Genomic DNA, 21,880 nt, shown 5'->3' on the forward strand with positions numbered 1-21,880 from the left:
ATAAATTACAACATCTCTTATGATACAGCAAAATACAAGCTAAGTAGAGTAAAGCAGAGTAGAAAAACACAGGCACTTATGGAAACTGAACTTACAAGGATTCCCCTTCAGTTTTTGTTGCTGGCCATTTCAAATTAAATGAACAGAATGCTATAAATTACAACATCTCTTATGATACAGCAAAATACATGCTAAGTAGAGTAAAGCAGGGTAGAAAAACACAAAGTCACTTATGGCAGCTGAACTTACAAGGATTCCCCTTGAGTTTTTGTTGCTGACCATTTCAGATTAAATGAACAGAATGCTATAAATTACAACATCTCTTATGATACAGCAAAATACAAGCTAAGTAGAGTAAAGGAAGGTAGAAAAACACGAAGTCACTTATGGAAGCTGAACTTACAAGGATTCCCCTTCAGTTTTTGTTGCTGGCCATTTCAAATTAAATGAACAGAATGCTATAAATTACAACATCTCTTATGATACAGCAAAATACAAGCTAAGTAGAGTAAAGGAAGGTAGAAAAACACGAAGTCACTTATGGAAGCTGAACTTACAAGGATTCCCCTTCAGTTTTTGTTGGTGGCCATTTTAAAATTAAATGAACAGAATGCTATAAATTGCAACATCTCTTATAATACAATAAAACATAAGCTAAGTAGGGTAAAAAAAAAAAACAAAATCACTTATGACTCATATTATACTGAAACCTTGATATCACGAGGTCTGTGGGATTGACGGGACTCGGAAAGCAGTAGTTTGACTGCTTGGTCAACCTTGCATGGTGCGGCACAGTGCTGAAAGGCAGAAAGTTAGTGACTTAATGCTTTCCTCATCTGTTCATGTTACCAGTAGCAATTGTTTCTTATGCAAGGAGAAGGTTGACTTAATTCTTTATTGCGTCAATCGATAGGTCTTGCTTAAATACAATGGTTCATAATGCTAAATTAAAACAAAAATTGTCCAATTTTGACTCAAGACTTTCAGCTCCAATCGATTCAAATATATTTTTGCAACTAATCTACATGAATACAGGAATTCATTTTCTTGTATAACAATATTATTAGTAATGCTTCAAGTCTTTTTAAGTGTTTACTCATGTTTAATATGGCTTCTGCTGGTTATGTATCACATTCCCAATGGAAGATCTACTTCCTACCACACTCCCTCCAAACAAGAACTCTCACAAAAGCGGTAGCATATCTTAAGGTGTCTCCACATAAGACTTTGGGAACTTTGTTTATTGAAACTGTTTATTTAACTTTTTTTACCTATCTGTGCACACTAAGATCAAATGTCAGAGAAGTTTATAACATGACTTTAAAGAATAAGAAAATAGTATCAAGTTCAGCAATTATCATTTTCTGCAAATGATAGATAAAACTGAAGCTGAAAAATATTTAAAAAAATTGTATGAAAATAGACAATTAAGTTTTGGAATGGATTTCGTAAACATGATCCATAGTTTCAAGGTAGGGCCACCTCCTGTTGTTGTGTTTTTTTTTTTTTTTTTTTTTTACCAATTTCCTTCACTCAACACCAACAATATAGTAGTTGTGTGTACTTCACTCTTGCTTGCATAAGTAAACTTGAAGTGTTATTGATTTGTTATGCAACAAACCTCATCTTCTATTCCATGTATTGTAGTGGAAATATATTTTTAAAGTGTTTACAGTAATACAACCTGTATTTTTGTAGTAACTTAGTTACAAATGTATCAGAAATGTGTACAGATGTACTTTGGCTGCAGATATTGTTTAACATTGGTAAAATAAAATATGTTAACAATTGGATAAATAAGTGGTAAGGAAGCATGTTTTTGAAAGTACTATCATGGAATTTGCTTCATATGAAGAGAAGAGTAAAACTCGTAGAAAAGGTGACAAGGGATTCATCAAATCCCTACAATCAGAAACATTTATAATTATGAGAGTCGAAACATGACACCAATGAGTATTTTTTTTTTTTTTTAATTTTCTACTTTAATTGTGATGTAATGTGAAATGGGCAGACAGAATAAGAAATAAAGCTGTGTTGGAAAGAGGGGTGAAGAAAGAATGATGCTGAAACTGCTCAGGAAGAGAGAAAGGAATTGGTTGGGTCACTGGTTGAGAAGAAACTGTCTGCTGAAGGATGCACTAGAAAGAATAGAGAAAGATATCATATGATAGACGACATTAAAGTATATGGATTATATGCAGAGACTAAGAGGAAGGCAGAAAATAGGAAAGATTGGAGAATGCTGGGTTTGCAGTGAAAGACCCGCCCTTGGGAAGAAAACTGTGAATGAACGTGTCATTACAGAGAATTATATACATTTTGAAATTAATACCAAAGTTAAGTACTTTAGAATTAGAGTATTAAATTAACTATTTCTGTCTTTATACTCCTCACATTTATTAATCACCCCAGTTGTGTACAAATAATTTTTTTCTTTATTAAAGTAAAATTATTGTTTAAAATGGAATAATCATTTTGATGTCACGTTCATTTATTTTGCCATGGCTGGCTGAATTCGAAACCACTTTGTTTTAAACTCATAATTTCAGTCATCTAAGGTCTACTGAAATAATTGTATCAATGATGTTGCTGTATTAACAGAAAGTGTGACTGGAATTTTCTGATGTCAAGTTCATAAATGTTTCACGTTAAAAGTCATTCAGTCTGGCCCAGGGATTCAAGTTCTGGACTTTTATTTATTTCTTCGCGTCATTACACTGTTTTGTAGTAATTTAACATCATTACTTGTCATTTTGGGCGTTGTGGTCATCATGCTGACCAATGGGTATGAAGTTCACAGATTCAAACTCAACTGAGGGTGATGGATTTTACAGGGTGATAAAATCCTTAGCATGGTTTCCTATGAGAGGAAAGTAAAACAGGAAGACCTGTTACTTAAATTCATATTACATAAAAGAGTCCAGGCAAAATTCATCACTCATTTCTTTCCTGTGTTGAATTTCAATACTGAATAACTTCTGCATTTGAAAGTATCCACTACTACTACTGCTGCTACTGCTAAATATAACTTCTATATGGAAATATTCGGAAGCATTTGAACCAAACTTCAATGTCAAATAAAATTTTGAGTCAGTAAGCACTCTAAAAAATACTCAGAACAATAGTAGAAGAAGAACTACTCCATAAATATACACTATAGCAGCGGTCTTCGAGCCACAGTATATGGGCCTCCAAATCTATTCCTGATACCTGTTTGAATGAATAACGTATTATACTGGTTTAATTTCAGTGCTTTCTCACTAGTCTGATTGAATGACTAATTAAATGGAACATTACTATGTTTAGTAATTTACAAGCTCTTTGTTACTTTTTAGTAACATATATACTTATACTAGTGGCTTGTGCAGCAAATGCTGCAAACTAAGTTCATTAGACGTTCAAATAAACATTTTTCAGATTTATTTTCAATGAAGAATACCAGACATTCTGAAAGTTACTTGCTTCCATAATAATGAAAGATACTCTCTCTTGAGCCAATACTGAAGAGAACCACGCATATAAATATCTACACCACACCGCCATTAAATATATGAAAAAGACCCAACCCCACTTGATTAATAAATATATAAAAATATTTTATTTTTAATAATATTATCTTACATAAGTTTTATAACTTTCAGTAACGTATAGGCCTACTTTATATACTATATAGCCGCCACTCAGTAAAATATAGAAATCAAAATCTAATTTAAGTTATTCTCTGCATCTACTTATATAACCCCAAAACGTTTCACTTTCATATCGTCAATATAGCATTAATATATATAATTAATGAAAAATAGTCACATCATGGCATTAACTACAATAATATTTCATTTCTATGGTAATAATGTCATCAAACCACCTCAAGTTTTGTAGTTTTTAATATCCAATACACAGCTGTACCTAGAAAATTACACACCACAGAATCGAACCTGTAAATTATTTTTAGTAGGTTAAGTTTTTAATAACCAATTTAATTTGAGCACTATATAATATGTCAGCATTCTTGCAGATCATGGCCTTCGTGTAATATTGTTTACTGTAGTGTGTGTTTTGTTTTATTCTGAAATGCAACACGGCTGACTTGATGCTTGCTTCGCTAAAGTGAAGGGAACATCAAGTCGGCCGTTAATGCAATTAGCTAGTTCTCAAAACTGACAACAGATGAATTTTGGAAAATAGGAAAATTATTTAGGAAAATTGACATTTCACTGAAAACTAGTATTTTTCCGAAAAACTTTGGGTTCCAAGCTTCAAAATGAGGGGCCATTTATTAAAATCCGTTCAGCCGTTTTCCCGTAATTTCCATTACCAGTTCAAATTATATATATATAGATTCATATATGAGCCTCGCCATCCTCATTGAATAATCAATGACTGTGAGTAGTCGTACTGTAGATACCTATTATTGGATGATACAAAGGAGGAGAGTTCAGCCGGCACCGTGAGTCGGGTCCTGGTGTAGCTCAGATGGAAAGAGTGTTCAGCACACAGAGCTGAGAGGTCCTGAGTTCGATTCCTGGTGCCGGAACGAATTTTTCTCCAATAATAGGTACAGCTTGATTCAGGGATTTTGGCCCCTGCAAAAATTAAGTAGACAGACTAAGAGCGAGTTACTCATCACTACTGGTGGGCTGGGTCACACAGGTCAGGCCACGCAGTCATAACATCTAACACTTCTCTCTTATCATGTCGCAGTACACTCCATCTTAAAACACAATATTCTTCCACACGTCCCGTTACTAACCTCTACGTCTGTTGACTAAACAATGTCATGATGGCCTATATTTTCTTGACATGAGTGTCCTCAACTTCGAGCATAGACATTATTTTCATTCTTCCTCTTCCCTCTTCCCCTCTTATGCACATTTGTGATTAAATTTCTTTCTTATGACGCAACACACAGCTCGCTCACTAGAAAAACAATCTAGGACAGGGGCCATTAACGCTGAATCGAACTGTAAATATGCTCACATTTGTTCAGAATTCCTTTCATTAGGATTGTATGGCATATTTGCTTGTGGTAGATTTTAATTTGATTTTTTGCTTACATAAAGTTCAAGAAGGTGCTCTGGAATTACATTGGAAAATAATGGGAAAACAATTACCAAAATTGGTCGGCTTGGATAGCACTGACCTTCTGTGTTCGAGATTGCAGGTTCGATCCCAGCCCAGGTCAATGGCATTTAAGTGTGCTTAAATGCGACAGGCTCATGCCAGTAGATTTACTGGCATGTAAAAGAACTCCTGCGGGACAAAATCCTGGCACACTGGCGATGCTGATATAACCTTGCAGTTGCTAACGTCGTTAAATAAACCATAATTTTTTTAGAATTATCAAAATTGAAGGAAAGAAGCTGGTTACCATGTTTCCACTGAACCCACGTCATGACTGTTAGTTGCCCATCTGTGGAAAATAAGATTTCTACAATAAAAAGGATGCACATTACATAGAGAGCAGGACCCAGGGTTGGAAAAAATATAATACTAAATGCATAAAAATAACACAAGCACTTCAACAGAGGAGTTTATTGGGGACATGACAAAAAATGGATTGCGTGTTCTCAAAATCATGTCTTTGGAAATTAACCATCATTGCTTACTATTTTTAAATAATACATGTGTAATGTTCATGCCTTTAAATTGTTTGATTGAACTTCTGAAGTGTTTTCTTTTAGATTTTTCTGTGTATGTACTTTAATTTTTTTAATTGGACTTGAAAAAAAGAGACAGAGGTAGACAGTAACGTACAAAGAAACCTCAGTAAGTTCGTGAAATGTATCTGGAGTGGAATATACAAACTAAGAGTCAGGGAAGAATATTCAATCTGTCAGTCATGTACCACAAGTTCAAAACATAAAGATCGAAATGAGAAAAATAATTACTTTTAATATATGTAACAGAATTTCCAGTGTTGTGAATTCTCTGTATTACATTTTTTTTAATGTGAATTAGATCCTTTTTTAATACTAGAAAGTGGTAAAGTATTAAACATTTTGTTGATATTTTTGTTTTACTTTCTTTTACAGCAATTAATTAGTCGTAAGGAAATACCTTTACAACAGAGTAAACCAGTGTTCAGTCAATCTGGTAACACTAGTAACACTTCTAATATAGTATCAACGCCAAGTCCTACAGCACCACAAGCTCCTCTTCAACCAGGGTCAGTTCGAAGAAGCTCACGATTATTCAGTAACAGTTATTCCGTTAAGGTGAGTATATTAGTATACATTTAAATACTAGTGTAATCCTTAATAAATTGTAAAGATGACCTTTTGATTATTCATTCAACTTCTCTTGAATCTGTTTTATAATGACTATTACACTTTTACTACATCATACTACTTTTGACCAATAAAACGGTACGAAAGGACGTCTTTCAACCAATCATGGCTGCTATCGCACAATTTTATCACGTCCCTAGCATGTGTTTAATTTTATCGCTTCCCTAGCATTTGTTTCTTTGTTTGCCAACATTTCAAACTGCACTGGTTTGGGCGTAAAAAAAAAAACAGAAAATTACAAACCACTCCAGTCGATGCATAGCAGTTTCATATTATACTCGCATTGGCATTCAAGAACAAGAATTAATAAAGATCACTGGTCATAGCTATGCATCTTCCCTGAAACCCTATTTACAAATAAATGAAAAGCACCATTCGGAAATCCTGAATAAGTTGATGAATACACCATGTACATCAACGAGTTCCACTTCTTTTACTCACACATCCAATATAACATCAACTGAACCACCAACTACTAAAACATTCAAATTTGAAAATTGTACTTTCAATAATTATTCCTTTTAAAACTATTCATGTTTATTTTTTATTTCATCATCGTTAATTAAAACTTTTCTTGTTTATTTCACCATCCCTAATTAAAACTTTTCTAACACTTGTTCATATTATTTAGGTTATGTTATAGCTTCTGCTATATGATATTATGGATAATCACATATCAGAGATAATTTAATACTAAGATTTATTGAAAATCATCTGTCAAGTGATGTTGATTACTGGGATCTGGATAAATGAAGTGGAATGCAACTATTTTAATAAAAATGAAACTGATTCAACAAAGCCTTCTTGACTAGTAACCGTCCACAGAGTTCAATGAAGATTCCATAGTTGGCACAACTGATAACAAGAAAACAGCTAATCATAACACACTACTGCCATCTAGTGTAATGTTGAGATGGTACAATAATACATTTGAAGACAATTGTATTTTCGTAAGTCAATATTTTATTGTATTGGAGTACTTCGTTACTTCTAATCTTTATATATTTTCTTCTAATCGTGTAATAGTCAATTAAATCCCACTCGAGTTTTGATTTTCTCTAGCTAAATCAAAACCTCTAGTGAGATTACTGTTGATAATACAGTATGGAGGTGTGCTTGAATGAGCATGAAATCGAACATAGTTTAAACTACTTGCTGTATTTGTTCAGCGAATTGGTCTTTTTTCACACACTGTTACATAATAACGTTTGAATCATCATTTGTATAGGCTATAGAAACATCCTGTAGGCTGATGGAACCTCTGTTCTACAAATCTTATGGTGGAATCCTGGGATGACAGACCTGATAATGATGTGTCTTTGTTCCTGGGATTCATCCTGATTGATCATTCCACTGGTACTGTAGAATTATAATTTGATATTCCCTTGTATCTTGCATTTCATTTCAAATAGTATATTGTGAATGGTAGTAGCATCTTCATTCATATGTCTACATATGATAGTAACATCTTCATTCATATGTCTTCATCTTCAGTAAAGATGTCTTATACTATTTTGTATACTTTTCTGGAAGGGTCTGAATTTCTTACTATTAGGCTTTCTTCAGAAATCCCAACTTGACCTATATTCGTTTTAGATTGTCCACTGTTAGTTTATTCCATGTTATATGGCATATGGGAGCTATATGTCGTCATAGTTGGTTGAAGAGTTACACCAAATTTTTTGAATATGTGTGCTACTTCCAGCAGTACAGTGTTCAGTGTTACAGTGTCTTCCATTGATATCTCCCCACTCTTTCTGAAAATAATTTGAACTGTTTTCTCTTCCTTTATTGTGAAGTACTTTTCCTTTCTCGATTTTTCAAGTTATTGCAGAGATTCTTGGAGGTTATTTTTGCAGAGCAATTGTAGACCAAAGTCAGTTGATGGTAGTGTGAAGAAATTGAGGTTTCGAAAATTGTCTGAAAGATTTCGGCTGGGGATTTGAATGTCGAATTATCAAAGAAGACACATACCCACAAATGAACTCAGATTCTTGCCGGCTCTTTGCTACGTGTTTCAATTCCCAAGAATAGGAATGATTTCATTATGTTTCCTGTGTATTTCTGCTCCTGTAGTGGGTGGTTAAAACTTCGGTGAAGCCAGTTTGTTCATTGAAGTTAATGTTTAACCTATTTCCACAACTACAATCTTGTCATGGCTATAACCACAATTGGACATTTATTACATATTTCATTGATGAAGCTAAGTCTTCTACAGCTCTTTGAAAAAAAATAGTAATTTTCAAGCTTCTTTGATCAATGCTACCTCATTCTGATCATGTATATTACAATTATTTGATATCCAATAAATAATGACATCAAGGTTTTTATTTGTCAAGGGCAGTGTATGTTGAGTTGTATATTTTGTTCTTAAATTATATACATAATCATAATGCAGTAAAATCTGCAGAGTCGATTTTTGCCCTATATTATTCCATATTTCTTTCCCCATTTGCCTAGCAGTGAAACAGCTGTATTTCAGAATTAAGAACAATTTGTGTGTAAATACGTCCTTGTATGTGCATGTATGAATATATTTTATTAATAATAGTGGTGAAAATGCACATTCTCTTTTATATATTTTTTATCCCTCTATATGCATAACAGATATGTAATGACTGAAAATTTGTGGTCGTACAAAAAAAATTAGCAGGTATTATTGGGACGCTAGATGGAAAATGGAAGAACATTAGCAGACAACAACGACAACAACAAAAATACAGCGAGAATAAGACAAGACACTTAATTGTTATTATTGTAATAATATTGTGACGTTACCTGAAAGAATGTATATTTACAAATTTATTCTTAGAAAATGCAGTGGAAAGAGATTTGTCTGAGAAACACAGTGTGTGAGCAGGGGTGGGTGGGGGAGATAATTTTGAGTTTTGGGGGGAAATCTGCTATCCCTATGAATCGTAATCTGTACATATTATTTCTTAGAAAAACTTTCTTCTTTGGGAAACAAATGATAGAATATAAATTAAACCATATCGTATGATGGAATAAACACAAGATTTAATTTTATTTTGGAGTTCACTTTAAGTTTTCTTGTATATCGCGCGTTTGGTACTGTGTTAATTTTTTTCTTTCCACATACTGCTTCCATGTTGCTAATAGAGTGTATTTCATTGTCTTGTTATTCTTCAATTAGTTTACTGTTATAATGGTTACTCATTTTCGTTTGTTTATTGTAGGAAAACAACAAAAGCCCAAATAGGAATAAATTTGCAACACCAAAGTCTCCATCTGGAAAGACAAAATCTCGTATCTCAAAGACAAATAGGAATAAGACAAGTTTCAGTGAACTGAACGAGAGAAATCGAAGCGAGAAGGAGAAGACTGAAACAATAACGTCAACGGATTCGAAGATAATTAATAGTAATGGTGGTTCAATGCATAATGTAGTACAACAAGCATTACATTTGCAAAAACAGTCTGCAGGTATGAAACATAGTTTTTTTTTACAGCAGGTGTTGGTAGTTAGGTTTTCAGTATTGCATTTTAATTCCGTGAGTGCATGAAATTATGTGAGGAATTTTTTGGTACTTCAATAACAGCTGTATTCACAGTGTGTCACAGAACAATTCATTTTATGTAATACATAAGCTGTTCAGAAAAAGTTTATGTGCATTGCACAGTGCGTCTAGAGATAGAGTGGACCATGGCAGCCTTGAACTGGGTGAGAGTTGCCAGACCTACTGCCAGATTTATATGTTAACAGCTGGCAAGTCACGTGCAGTGAAACTGACATCCACGTTATACTACATACTTGGCTTACCTGCATCATAATAGGTGTTGAAAATGATGACCTTGAGTGCGAACACATTCATTACATCTCCGAAAAGATTTCTGTTTACTCGCAAAAGTTTTTGTTGATTGATTGCTTGTATTTCTGTCGTGATATTGTTCTTCAATTCTTGTAATGTGTGCGATTTGTCATGTAAACTTTTGTATTAACAGTTATGTCAAAAAATATGGAGCCGATAATTCTGTTCACAGTTATTGGACACCACACATCAACTTTTCGATCATGGTGAGGAACTTCATGAATAATATGGGGATTTTCAGAGCTCAGTATCTATTGTTTTGAGTAGAAATGTAACTATTAAGTTGAAACCACACTTCATCTGTGAAGAAAGTTAAAAGTGGGTCCACGTAGCCATCATCGACGGACTGCAAAAACCAATTGCAAAAATTTACTCTGTGTATAGGATCTTGTGGTTGTAAAGCATGAACTAGAGTCACCTTGAGAAAGGCCAATCTCTTGCATTAAACGTTTCAGTGATTTTGGGATGTGTTCTAACCTGGCCCCTATTTCATCCAGCTTCTCTTCAGTCAACACACAGCATTCATGAACTCGTTTTTTGTTCAAAAAAGATCCTGTTCACCTGACTTTATTCACTGTCTCTACCATTATACCCCACCTCCCTCAATCCATTTCAATATTATCCTTCCCACGTCTATTTCTCCTCAAATGTCTTTTTCCTTCTGGCCTCCCAACTAACATTCTGTATGCGTTTCTGGATTTGCCCATATGTGTTACATGCCCTGTCTATTACAAATATCTGGATTTAATGTTCCTAATTATGTCAGTAAAGAATACAGTGCATGCAGTGCTCTGTTGTACACTTCCACAAATTGATGATCAATCCGAGCTGGCAACACATTCTTTGTCCACAAAAAGCAGATAACTATGCACACTTCTGCTGAAGACCATTGTTCTAAATGCAGCATCATATTGAACTACCCTATTTGCAAGGAGAATACCAGTGTGCTTTAAACCATGTTGTCAAATTGGGCTACAGCAGAACACATCTCCACAGATCACATGCCACTAATTCCACCCGAAGGCTAGATTTCAGTACTGAATTCTTTATTTCCATTCTGATTCTGTGACCATATTGATTACTGGGCGTATAAACTTTTTTCTTATCAACCCGTAAAGTTTAAAAAATTTAAATATCTTTCTCTTTGAAATATTTATTTTTCAAAAATCACTAGATCAGAAGATGAAACATAATTTCATTATATTTATGTGTATTTGTTTTCTTTGTTCAGTAATTAATATGTAATTATTCAGTTAGAATAATTGTGTCAGATATGATATTAAACTGTGTTCTATAGCAGGCACATGTAATAGTAAGAAACTTTACATATTTCATTATGATTATGACAATAACACACTCCCCCTCACTTTTCTTCTTTTTCAGTTGACTGTCACTTTTTATAAACGACTATATTCGCTTATACTTTCAGTTCATGTGATTTTTACACGAAATATATTATGTCAACTCTATACACAGTCATGTAATAGAATGTATGTTTATTTCCAGAGGGTTTAATGGCCTTACTTCGCGACATGGGCACAGCGTATTTGCACTTATCACAATTCAATTGCAGGAAAGCTATTGAATGTTTAAATAATCTTCCACCTCAACATTACAACACTGGTTGGGTGCTCTCACTACTTGGAAAGGCTCATTACGAACTTACAGAATATCAACAAGCTGTCAAGTAAGTTGTTTTACAATGAATTATATTATGTGTAGAAATAAAATTAAGCTTAAAATTAGCTCTGATATGCATATGAAATATTTTGATATATGCAATTCACATAAACTCATACACTACCACATACACTATATACTGAAAGACACACATATACTATTTTTTTTCAAAAAGAAGGAAATAGCCTTTACAATAAATTAAATCTGTGACATATAAAACATAATAAAATAAAAATCCAGCAAGAAAGCAACCCCAACAAGAAATCATTTTGCAATTGAAAATATTTTAACTGTAAAGTGAGAATCTTTATTTGACCTCGATTGGCATGGTATTGGTCTGATAACTTCAGCTATACAATTGTGTTCAAGTTGGATTATGACATTATTTGAAGATAAGATGTTGTTGCTAGTTTAGACATTTCTGCAGTTGATTTAAATGGTAATTTGTGCAGCTATTATAATCCGGCTCAGATGCTTGATAGATAGAAGTACATTGTTGTTTTAAATTAAATTCAATATTTGAGGCCTTGCAAACCCAAAAGAGCTAAGTGACAAAATTGTGTTTTTTGGGAAATAAGTAAAAACTGATTCATGCTTTAGGGTTTTAATATAACATGTAGCAAAAAATTATTAACATACTTTGAATCATGCTTTATTGACTACATGTGTTTTTTTGGATTATAATTACTCATGCACTTCACAAAAAATATTTGAAATTGAGATATTTGGAAAGAAGCTAAGTGCAACCTGATATTTATATTGAACAGAGCTAAGTACCGTGCAATCTTTCGAAACCATGTAGATTAAAGTTTGGCTGGTATTAGAAAAAAGTGAAAAATAAAGAAAAATTAATGTTATCAGTGCTACAGGATTGTTTCCGATCTCTGATAACGAATTTGAATGATATCATGTGCATCAGGAGTCACACGACAGGTGGCGCGAGGTGACAGACCAGTAGTGAGTGATTTCATAATTAGAGTGCACGGTGTATCACATTAGCAATGCCGAAGAAAATGGAGCCTTTTTGGGAGGGGTACATAACAACCCATTCCAGTTACTTGAAAATAAAAGAAGCCTGCAGTAAACGAGGTTTCGTTATTTCCAAGAAAAACATCTTCTGTGTACTTAATAAGTTTGGTAAAGCTGTAATGAAATAATTTGTATCATCTTGTGGGGTGCAGCAACTTGTGACGGGGGGGGGTGGATTTTGTTGCTTTTTCCACTCTGGAATTAATCCCTCCGAGCTTTGCCAGTCTTAGGTACACACAAGATGCCTTTCTTGGAAATAACGAAACAACGTTTTTTGCAGGCTCCTATGATTTTCACGTATCTATACTTGGCATCGGAAATGGTTGTTATGTACCTCTCCCAAAAAGTCTCGATTTTCTTGGGCATTGCTCCTGTGATACACCATGCACTCTGAGTATGAACTCACTCACCACTGGTCTGTCACCTCTCGCCGCAATTCAGCTGTCTGTGTGATTCCTGAAGCACATGAGGTCATTCAAATTCGTTATCAGAGTTCGGAAACAACCATGTATTAATGTTCTTAGGTCACGAACATTGATGGCAGTAGGCATACAAACCTTGGTAGAACCTTCAAAAGGTGCAGAAAAAATTCTCGATTTTCTTGGTCTATGTAAGGAAGCATTTTCCGTAAGTTTTCTTTCTTCATAGCAGACAGAGCTGCTGTTGCCGGAAGAGCTTGAATTTGTATCTTGGCGATGTTTTCCATTGTGACTCCTGACTTCAGAACTTTGTACGACTTGAAATCAGAGATTTTATTGAAACTCTCTGATTTCCAAAATACCCGGTGCTGATTTCTCTACCATAATCCAAGTAGTCTTAGAGATTTTCAATTTAGATGTATTGATTGTCAGATATGCTGCTTCATCGATGTCAAAGAATTTTCCTCCCATGCGGAAAGTCTTGAATGGTCTAGATGGTCTTGCTTCTTCAGTGTCTGTAACAACGTGTTCCAGAACTTGATTGTTACTTGTAACCTTCCAACATTGTTCTATTACAGCGAAATCACAATCTGCAGAACCAAAACTGTGAACTGTCATGAGAAATTTGTGTTCCATCTTATCAATCATTCCCATGGCAATGAGATAAAGGTACAGAAATATCATCATGCGGTTTTTAAACTGACCGCAACAGTTGTCACTCCAAATTACCATCTTCTTCTTGGACGTGATGAAATCCGTTGATTGCACGCAGTAAACACGATGCCATCTGATTTCCTCCACCAGAGACACATGACATCATCTGAAGTATCTTGAATGTGGAACAATGAACCAGTAGATATAATAATATATTTTGAATATAAAATAAAGACATATCAAAAAATATAATATGAAATTATGTTGTCTGACCTTACCTGTTTGCTTGAAAGTGGGTTTTCTAGAATATGTTTACCACTTCCAGTTACATATAAGTTCCCACTCACACGTGCTTTGTGCATTAACTTCTTATGGGAAACTTTTATTTCGTCATTAAATGCAGCAGGTTCCTCGATCATTATTAGCAAAAACTACGCCAAAAATACAACAAAACAGTCACTAGTCCGCCTTCCACTGAATAGAATCAGCTGCACATAGCTCCTTTAGAATTGCAAAGGGGTCTTGACATAAATCCTGTGTCATTTTTTGGTCACTGTTGGAACTACTAGAAACTGGTTAAGAACATATCTCTTTTAGCTGTGCATTGGAGCTGGTTCATAGATTACTTAGGTGTACAAAACTCACTTTTGAAAAATTTGTCACTTAGCTCCTTTGGGTTTGCAAGGCCTCATTTATGCATGTCAAAATAAGCAAATTCTTTATATTTTCCTTATGTGCCATCAACTCAAGAAAGATAGCTATGTTGACTTTCAGAGGCAAGTAATCTGTTAAGAATGAAATCTATATTTACAGCATTATTTGAAATAAAATAACGCATTCATTCAAATATTTAAGATGTTTTTTCCCCATAAACATAAATAGAATCTAAACTCTTGAATTGTAAATTTTATCACTTGTGTTACTAAATTTGTTCTTCAAACTTGCGTTAGTAAAGAAGTGTGCAAGACTAGAATTTCCTTTTATATGTGAGTGATGCCTGGTCAGTCAGAACTATGCAGTCTTAGAACAACCATGTACCTGTTCAGTAATGGAGTGAAAACATTCATAATGTAAAGATGTCTCCAGTAAAGCAAATTACAAGCAAAAGTATTGTACAGTCAAACACATGAGGTAATTGCCAACGTATTTCAGTCCATCAAAAGAGCTGCTCCAACAGAGACACCAATCAAGTCAATTACAAAAAAAAAGTACCAGAAGCAACTGATGTTCGTATAGTTTGGTAAGCTGTATTAAAAGTCAGATTCAGAAGAAGTCAGGTGGGTCCATATCATTTCAACACCACACATAGAAAGGCCTAAAAAGGTGTGGTAGGTCACTTCAGACAATTTTAAGGAACATGTTTTCTTTCATATAGTAAATAATTTGTATATAACAGAAAAGCAGAGGCTGACATTAAAATAAATTATGTCAAATTAAAATCTTCAATTAATTCCGAAGGAATTGTAAATACAATGGGGAATATTCTCCACATTCTAGGATTTGCATGGAAAAGGAATAAAATAACAAAGCTATTTTGAAGGATCATAATAATATCAGAGCTCAAAGAATATCTTATAAAAAATAAAGAAGTGAATCTCTTCCAATAATAGGGCTTAAACATGGACGAGACCTATCTTCACAAGTCACAAACAATATCATATAGCTGGAATTATGGCTGTCTGCATGGCCTACTTATTCCTATTTTCATTTTGAAAAAGGTATAGGCTGATAAGCAATTAAATTAGGTGAATATAGGTTAAATGAGTCCGTCTTCTTGCTTATCAAGTAATGTGTAGTCTTAATTATTAACTATGTTACATTATTGATTGGATTAATGTTTTCGGCAATTATTTGCCATCATCAGATCATCATAAGTGTCATATTATACATACTGAATACTGATTACAAAAATTAAGTGGAATGAAGTAATATTTGAACAAACAAACATGGTTCCTACTTAAGGTATATGTACACCCACAAAATGCAAAAAATGATAAAAAGTTAGAATTTTCAAACTATAACTATTTTAATAGAGAATTTTCTCCCCTTTAATTTGATATAAGAATTTTCGATTTTATGCCTTATGGTTTTTCAAATAAGTCCCATTTTCCAAAATTTTGCGTCATCAGCCATGGTCACTTCTACGAAGATCACTTCAAAAGTAATGCACAACACTTTTTGAAATTTACTTTTTATTCTAAACCTTTGCAATATATGGAGGTCATAGATACATCTTTCCCCATTGTATTCAAATTTAATTTAAGTCGTTCCCATGAGTGGTGCCAGAGAGTAGCTCAGACGTATTGGTTCAGACTTTTATCGTGCAGGTATACAGGCCCTCATTCCAAAGTGGCGTAAGGCAGTTGAAAGGTGCGGGGATTATGTGGAAAAGTGATGTATTTTTCCTGAAGGATGTATCTACATTCTTTGAAAATAGCAAAGCTGTAGGATAAAAATGTAATTTTTAAATAAATATTGTGGATTACTTTTTGAGTGATTCTCGTAGCTGTCAATCCCCTTGTCCAGCATTGCTTGTAAAATAAACTTCTTTCTAGTCCCAAAATAGATGCATAGATATCAGGGCATGATCATTAGATTGAAAACACGTTTTTACATAATTACATATTTTATAATCTGTTACTGTTAGTCATAAGACTGTAAATTTATATGTCAGTGATGTTGTACGTCATTTTAATAAGAATCCAAAAGGAGAAATTAAAATTCTGAGGAGGATTAGCATAAACCCTGGGACAAGCACCATCGCAGGATTTGTTGCATCAATGGAAAATAAGGACAAAAATGCCAAAAACATTCAACACCTGAAGTTAAGACAAGGAAGAGGTATTTGAGAGGCAGAAAAAAGCTGAAACTGGACCGACATGAAGCTGCTTAAGGGGTGACATAATAGTGCAGTCTTCTAGGCTCTGAAAGTTTGTGGCTCATTTCCTGTAAATAGTAATTTTAGAATATTTAATTCTTTTAAACATGATATCTCAATCAACTATGGTGATACCAAGAAGATATTGGTGTCATTTTGAAGCTTGAAATGTTCCCTAGTGCCTGACAATGAGTAAAATAACATTAATGTAGTTAATAATTATCTGTGGATTTTTTACATGATATATGCAACATAAAATATTATTATACGTTACATTTATTTAATTAATGTAAATCAAAATTAAAAATAGCTCTATGTCAGGCACTACAGAATAGTTTTAGCTATAAAACAGTGAAAAAAATGTGCCTCTATCTTAAAAACTGCAAGAGCTATCATGTTTCAAGTTGTATGTCAAAATTATAAACAAAATAATTTTTATAAACAATTTAGACAAAATTTCAAGGGATTTGTTCCCTTCATTCTCTTTCTGATACCATTCTCAATTGTATAATAAATTTTACAGAGCAAAATTATGCAAAGAAAATTTTTTGTATGTAAAGGTGTACATATACCTTAACTAGATAAATGTTGGATTATAATTAGACGTGCACTGACTCAACTGTTTACATGAACAATATATTTTTCATAGTTAAGATTAGACACAAATGAAATTATGATGTGCAACAATTACATATATTATTAAATTTTCACGTAGAAGTATTGTGTTCCATATAATACGTGAATTAAACTAACGGGTTATGAACATGCTTAATACTATATAATTACTATGTTTGAAAATTCTGCTATTGAAGGATACATCAAGATATCACCCTATGGTATTGCATTTTATCATAAATGTTAAAGTTTGAGCACAGAATGAAATGTGAAAACAAATTGACAGTTTGCTATTGACTCTTCATGTGGACAATATTATGTTCCATATGACATGAGTTGAAAACAAGTAAATTCAGAGCATGTTTGATAGAAATAATTACCGTGTTTTAAAAGTCATGTTGTTAAAATTGCATTTACATATTCTTGTAATTACCCATGGTAGCTTGACGTGAGAATTAAAATAGTGATAAATATTAAAATGTTAAATGAATATTTAAAATATAGCTGAAGTAGGTACAAATTTGGCTGTCACATCTCGAAGATCAGCTGGTTTCGCTGTAAACACATGAAGTTTGAAGTTAAATCAATGTTCGAATTTTGTTATATTGATCTCAAAGGATATGGATGTCAATGTAAAACTTACGTGCTGTGTTGGTTGTTAACATGATGTGATCAGGTCGGTTGTTCAGCTAGGACTGGTGTTCAAGATGTTCTCACAGAGTGTAACCTTATATTAATGTTTGTCGAGCGGAACCAGAAGCGTGGGGGAGGGTGGGGGAACCTGTGTGTAAGCTTGCATAGGTTGTTTTTTTTTTTAAATTAATTTGAACAAATTAAATAAGGGATTGGTGGTATTGCTTATTTGTTCATTTATAATGGGTGTGCCAGTATTAAATGCTTTAGCAATGAAATATTGTTCTGTAGTGTCAATTAAAGGGTTATCATTGATAATAGTTACTATCTTGAGTGCATCTTTTATGTTTGTTAATTCATGTCCTTCATCAATAAGGTGTTTTGCAAATTTGGATTTGTTTCGATTGTATTTAAAATCTGTTATGTGTTCGTTGTACCTAATTTTGAAGTTGCGACATGTTTGGCCTATGTATATTTTCGAACAGTTTTTACATTGTAATTGGTAAATTCCACTATTTAGATATGGGTCGGAGTTATTCATTTTATTCTGGATCATGTTGTGCAGTTTGTTATTAGTGCGTGGAGCAATGTGTATATTCTGTTTTTTGAAAAAGTTGTTCAATTTATTCGAAATTTTTCCAAAATATGTCATAGCTTGCCATGGTTTTTTAATCTTTGAATGTTCGCGAGTAAGTGTAGTGGATTTCCTGATCGATATTTAACCTTTCTTTTGTTTATTAATTTGTTGATTATGTGTTTCTCAAATCCATTTTCTATTGCTAAATTTACGACATATTTGTTCTTTATTGTAATTTTCTTTATTAAGGGGAGTTGAGAGCATCCGGTCTATCAAGTAAATTTGCTTAATTTATGAGATGTAGGATGCATGGAATTATTATCAATTGAATGTGATGTGGCTGTTGGTTTTCTATATATATCAAAGATTAATTTTGGCGGTTTCAGCTTAATGTTTAAATCTAAAAAATGTATGCTTCCTTTATTACTTTCCTCATGTGTAAATTTCATGTTCAAATTGTAAGAATTATTTTGTTTCATGTGTCTAGCCTTAATCAGTAGCAGCTCGCCGTCAAAAAAATAGGTGAAGTGCTGTTCAGATGAATAAATGCATGAACAGTTTTACCAATATAATGAGTAGGCCTACTCTTCGTAAACTACGTACAATTTTAATAGTTCTAGAACACATGCAAACAGGAAAACTAAATTATTTCAGGACGCACCCAATTTCTTGCATATCAAGTCAATCCTCCTATCTTTTAAAGCAACAAACCTGTCGATGATGTCTTCATAAATGTCTGATTTAACTGAGGGTGGACAGTATATTCTATGCAAAGCTATGGGGCTAATGATGAAAGTCCCTCCTGTGATGTAATATTCCTAGTGAAATTTTCAATATTTTCAAACAGAAAAGCTTCTTTCATCGGAAGAATTTTTAAAGTTATTTTATACAACTTCTCTGTTTTCTTAGCACTTTTTAAAACAAAGAACAAATGGAACTGTAGATCGTCAAGAATTTAAAACATATTTTTTTATCCTCATATTTAAGTCTATAAAATGGCATTTCTAATAAATTACAAACTGTGTCATTTTCGGGATACATATTTTGCACTCATTTATCAACATTTTCTATGTACTGGTACCTAAGTAGTCGTATTTGTATAATAGCACTATAGTGATTAAACATATAATATACACTTCGATGTAGGATTAATACACTATATATACTTATCACTAGTACACTCTAAATACATTAAATAATAAGTTAATATATACGTACACAGTATTAAACTACATGTGTACATTTATGCTCGCGTTAAACTGTCAAATACAAGAGCTGGAACAAAACTGGCGAGCTTATGAGAAGAAATAATACACACCACGGAAAACAACTTTTAAACTTTGCTAATGTATGTGTGGTGTATTCCTGGTAAAATAACATACGGCTAGCTAATTTACCACTGCAAGGGTGGCTGCTAAGACACAGGGAATGAGAATACTATTCTCGAGTCAGGTAGTACATATTGTAAAATTTCACAGCCCTTAAACAGTAGCTCCCGGCCTTGGAGACCAACTTCACCCTTCTCTATTATTAGTACCATTAGATCTGCAAAGTGGTTACTCCACCTACAAGTCTGACAGTTCTTCGTAACTGAAAGATTCAGAAATGCACTTCACTCATACAATCTTTCTTTAGTGCATGACGTCACGTTACCATGGAAACCAAGTGCTGTATGAGAATGGAAACCCAAATAATTTCACCTCTACTGGTATTGTAAGTTCTCATAGACTCCGCTCGGCGCTCGTAACAGTTGACATTATTCTATTCAGCGGACGATTACAGGTACTATTTATACAACTAAACACTGTCCATAACGACTGAAAAGAAAACTTTTTTTATTTTAGAAATACGGTACCAGTAATAACTAGAATTACTTATTAATACGTGATAAAATTGTGTTTTACACATAAATAACTTCACCTGAATAACCGCCCCTGGCCTTAATTAATTTAAATACATATTAAAAGAGTAATAATTGAGGATTGTAAAATCATATTAGTATAATACAATACTAGAAAGTTAAGTAACTGATATATTGCAATCGGGTAGTAACACATTGTGAGAGACAACTTACAACAAGCATCTTCTATCCCACAAAGTAAGATCATCCTTAAGGGAGACGAAAATATGCTCCTGAGTGGATGCCACCATTTCAGAGTTGGATTACACATGGAATGTTGAGTCAGATATTTGCATTTGTTTTTTGTTAACAGATTTTTTTAATACTTTCAAAACTAATGCATTATAAAAAAATCTTGGATGCGTACAGATGTGAAGAATTCGGGATGTTCAGAAAAACAAATGCTCCATCATACCAGAAGACTTATCTGTCTCCCTATGGAACAGTTAATTTTATTTAGAAACACTTCAGTATCATAGTGTTACGCAAAAAGATGAATTTCACAATGTAAAACACCTTGAGGGTCAATAATTGCAGCTGCTCAATTCAAGACTTTAATTGATGTTGGTCATGAACTGCAAATCATCTCTACCCATATGAGTATGATTTATATTATTTAGTTAAATTTATTAATAATCAGCATATATTTACACATCTTGTTTCTCAAGGTACACCACCACACTGCTGCTTCAAATTAGTGAGTAATAAACATGTAAGAAGGAATGTTGTTCCAAATCATGAAAGTCAGTTGCAGTAAAGAATGTTGGTCTTTAAACTGAATCAGCAATATTAAATGGTGTCTTTATATATTTATAAGTTTGTAGAATACTAAATTAAATTCATAGAATGACTGTGAACAATAATCTTGTAATAATTATAATTGTTTTTAAGTTCGTGATGTGCTTACCTATGTTACTGTAACTTAGTATGAGTGAAACTGCAGTATTTAATGATTTTAGATAGAGATGGTACCTTGCTTAAACTGTAAGGAATAAGTTTAAGTTTATACTTGATTAGGGTCCATATGTTTACGGGAAACATAATTTTGTTGATTTATTATTGCATATTTATTGCCACGTTTTAAAATTATCATAATTATGTGTCTATTCTGCAGGATTTTAGGGCCTAAACTTCTGCCCTGCAATAATAGCATTAATGTTGTTGTTTTCTAATGCCAGGCGTTTGACAAAGTCATTTGACCTCTTGCACTTCAATATTTTTCAAAGATATTGTCATGGTCAGCCACTGAAGCACAGATTTTGAGGTGTTCCGAATCCATTTCTTGAATTGAATTGCATAATGGGCAGTTAGGAGACTGATATATTCCAATTCTATGCAAGTGCTTGGCCAAACAATCATGGCCTGTTGCCAATCTAAA

The 21,880-nt window shown here is 33.4% G+C and overlaps 1 protein-coding gene across 2 annotated transcripts in view; it reads left to right on the plus strand.

The window, feature by feature from the left end:
• The window catches only part of Cdc27 (cell division cycle protein 27), an 83,386-nt gene that overhangs the window by 33,702 nt on the left and 27,804 nt on the right, over positions 1 to 21,880 (plus strand). For both annotated transcript variants that reach the window (XM_069845520.1, XM_069845521.1), the window contains exons 7-9: positions 6,033 to 6,215; positions 9,485 to 9,731; positions 11,624 to 11,804. In XM_069845520.1, the coding sequence (XP_069701621.1) occupies positions 6,033 to 6,215; positions 9,485 to 9,731; positions 11,624 to 11,804 (611 nt within the window). The remainder of the gene's footprint in view (positions 1 to 6,032; positions 6,216 to 9,484; positions 9,732 to 11,623; positions 11,805 to 21,880) is intronic.

The sequence above is a fragment of the Periplaneta americana genome, chromosome 14, assembly GCF_040183065.1.
Source record: "Periplaneta americana isolate PAMFEO1 chromosome 14, P.americana_PAMFEO1_priV1, whole genome shotgun sequence".
NCBI lineage: Eukaryota > Metazoa > Arthropoda > Insecta > Blattodea > Blattidae > Periplaneta > Periplaneta americana.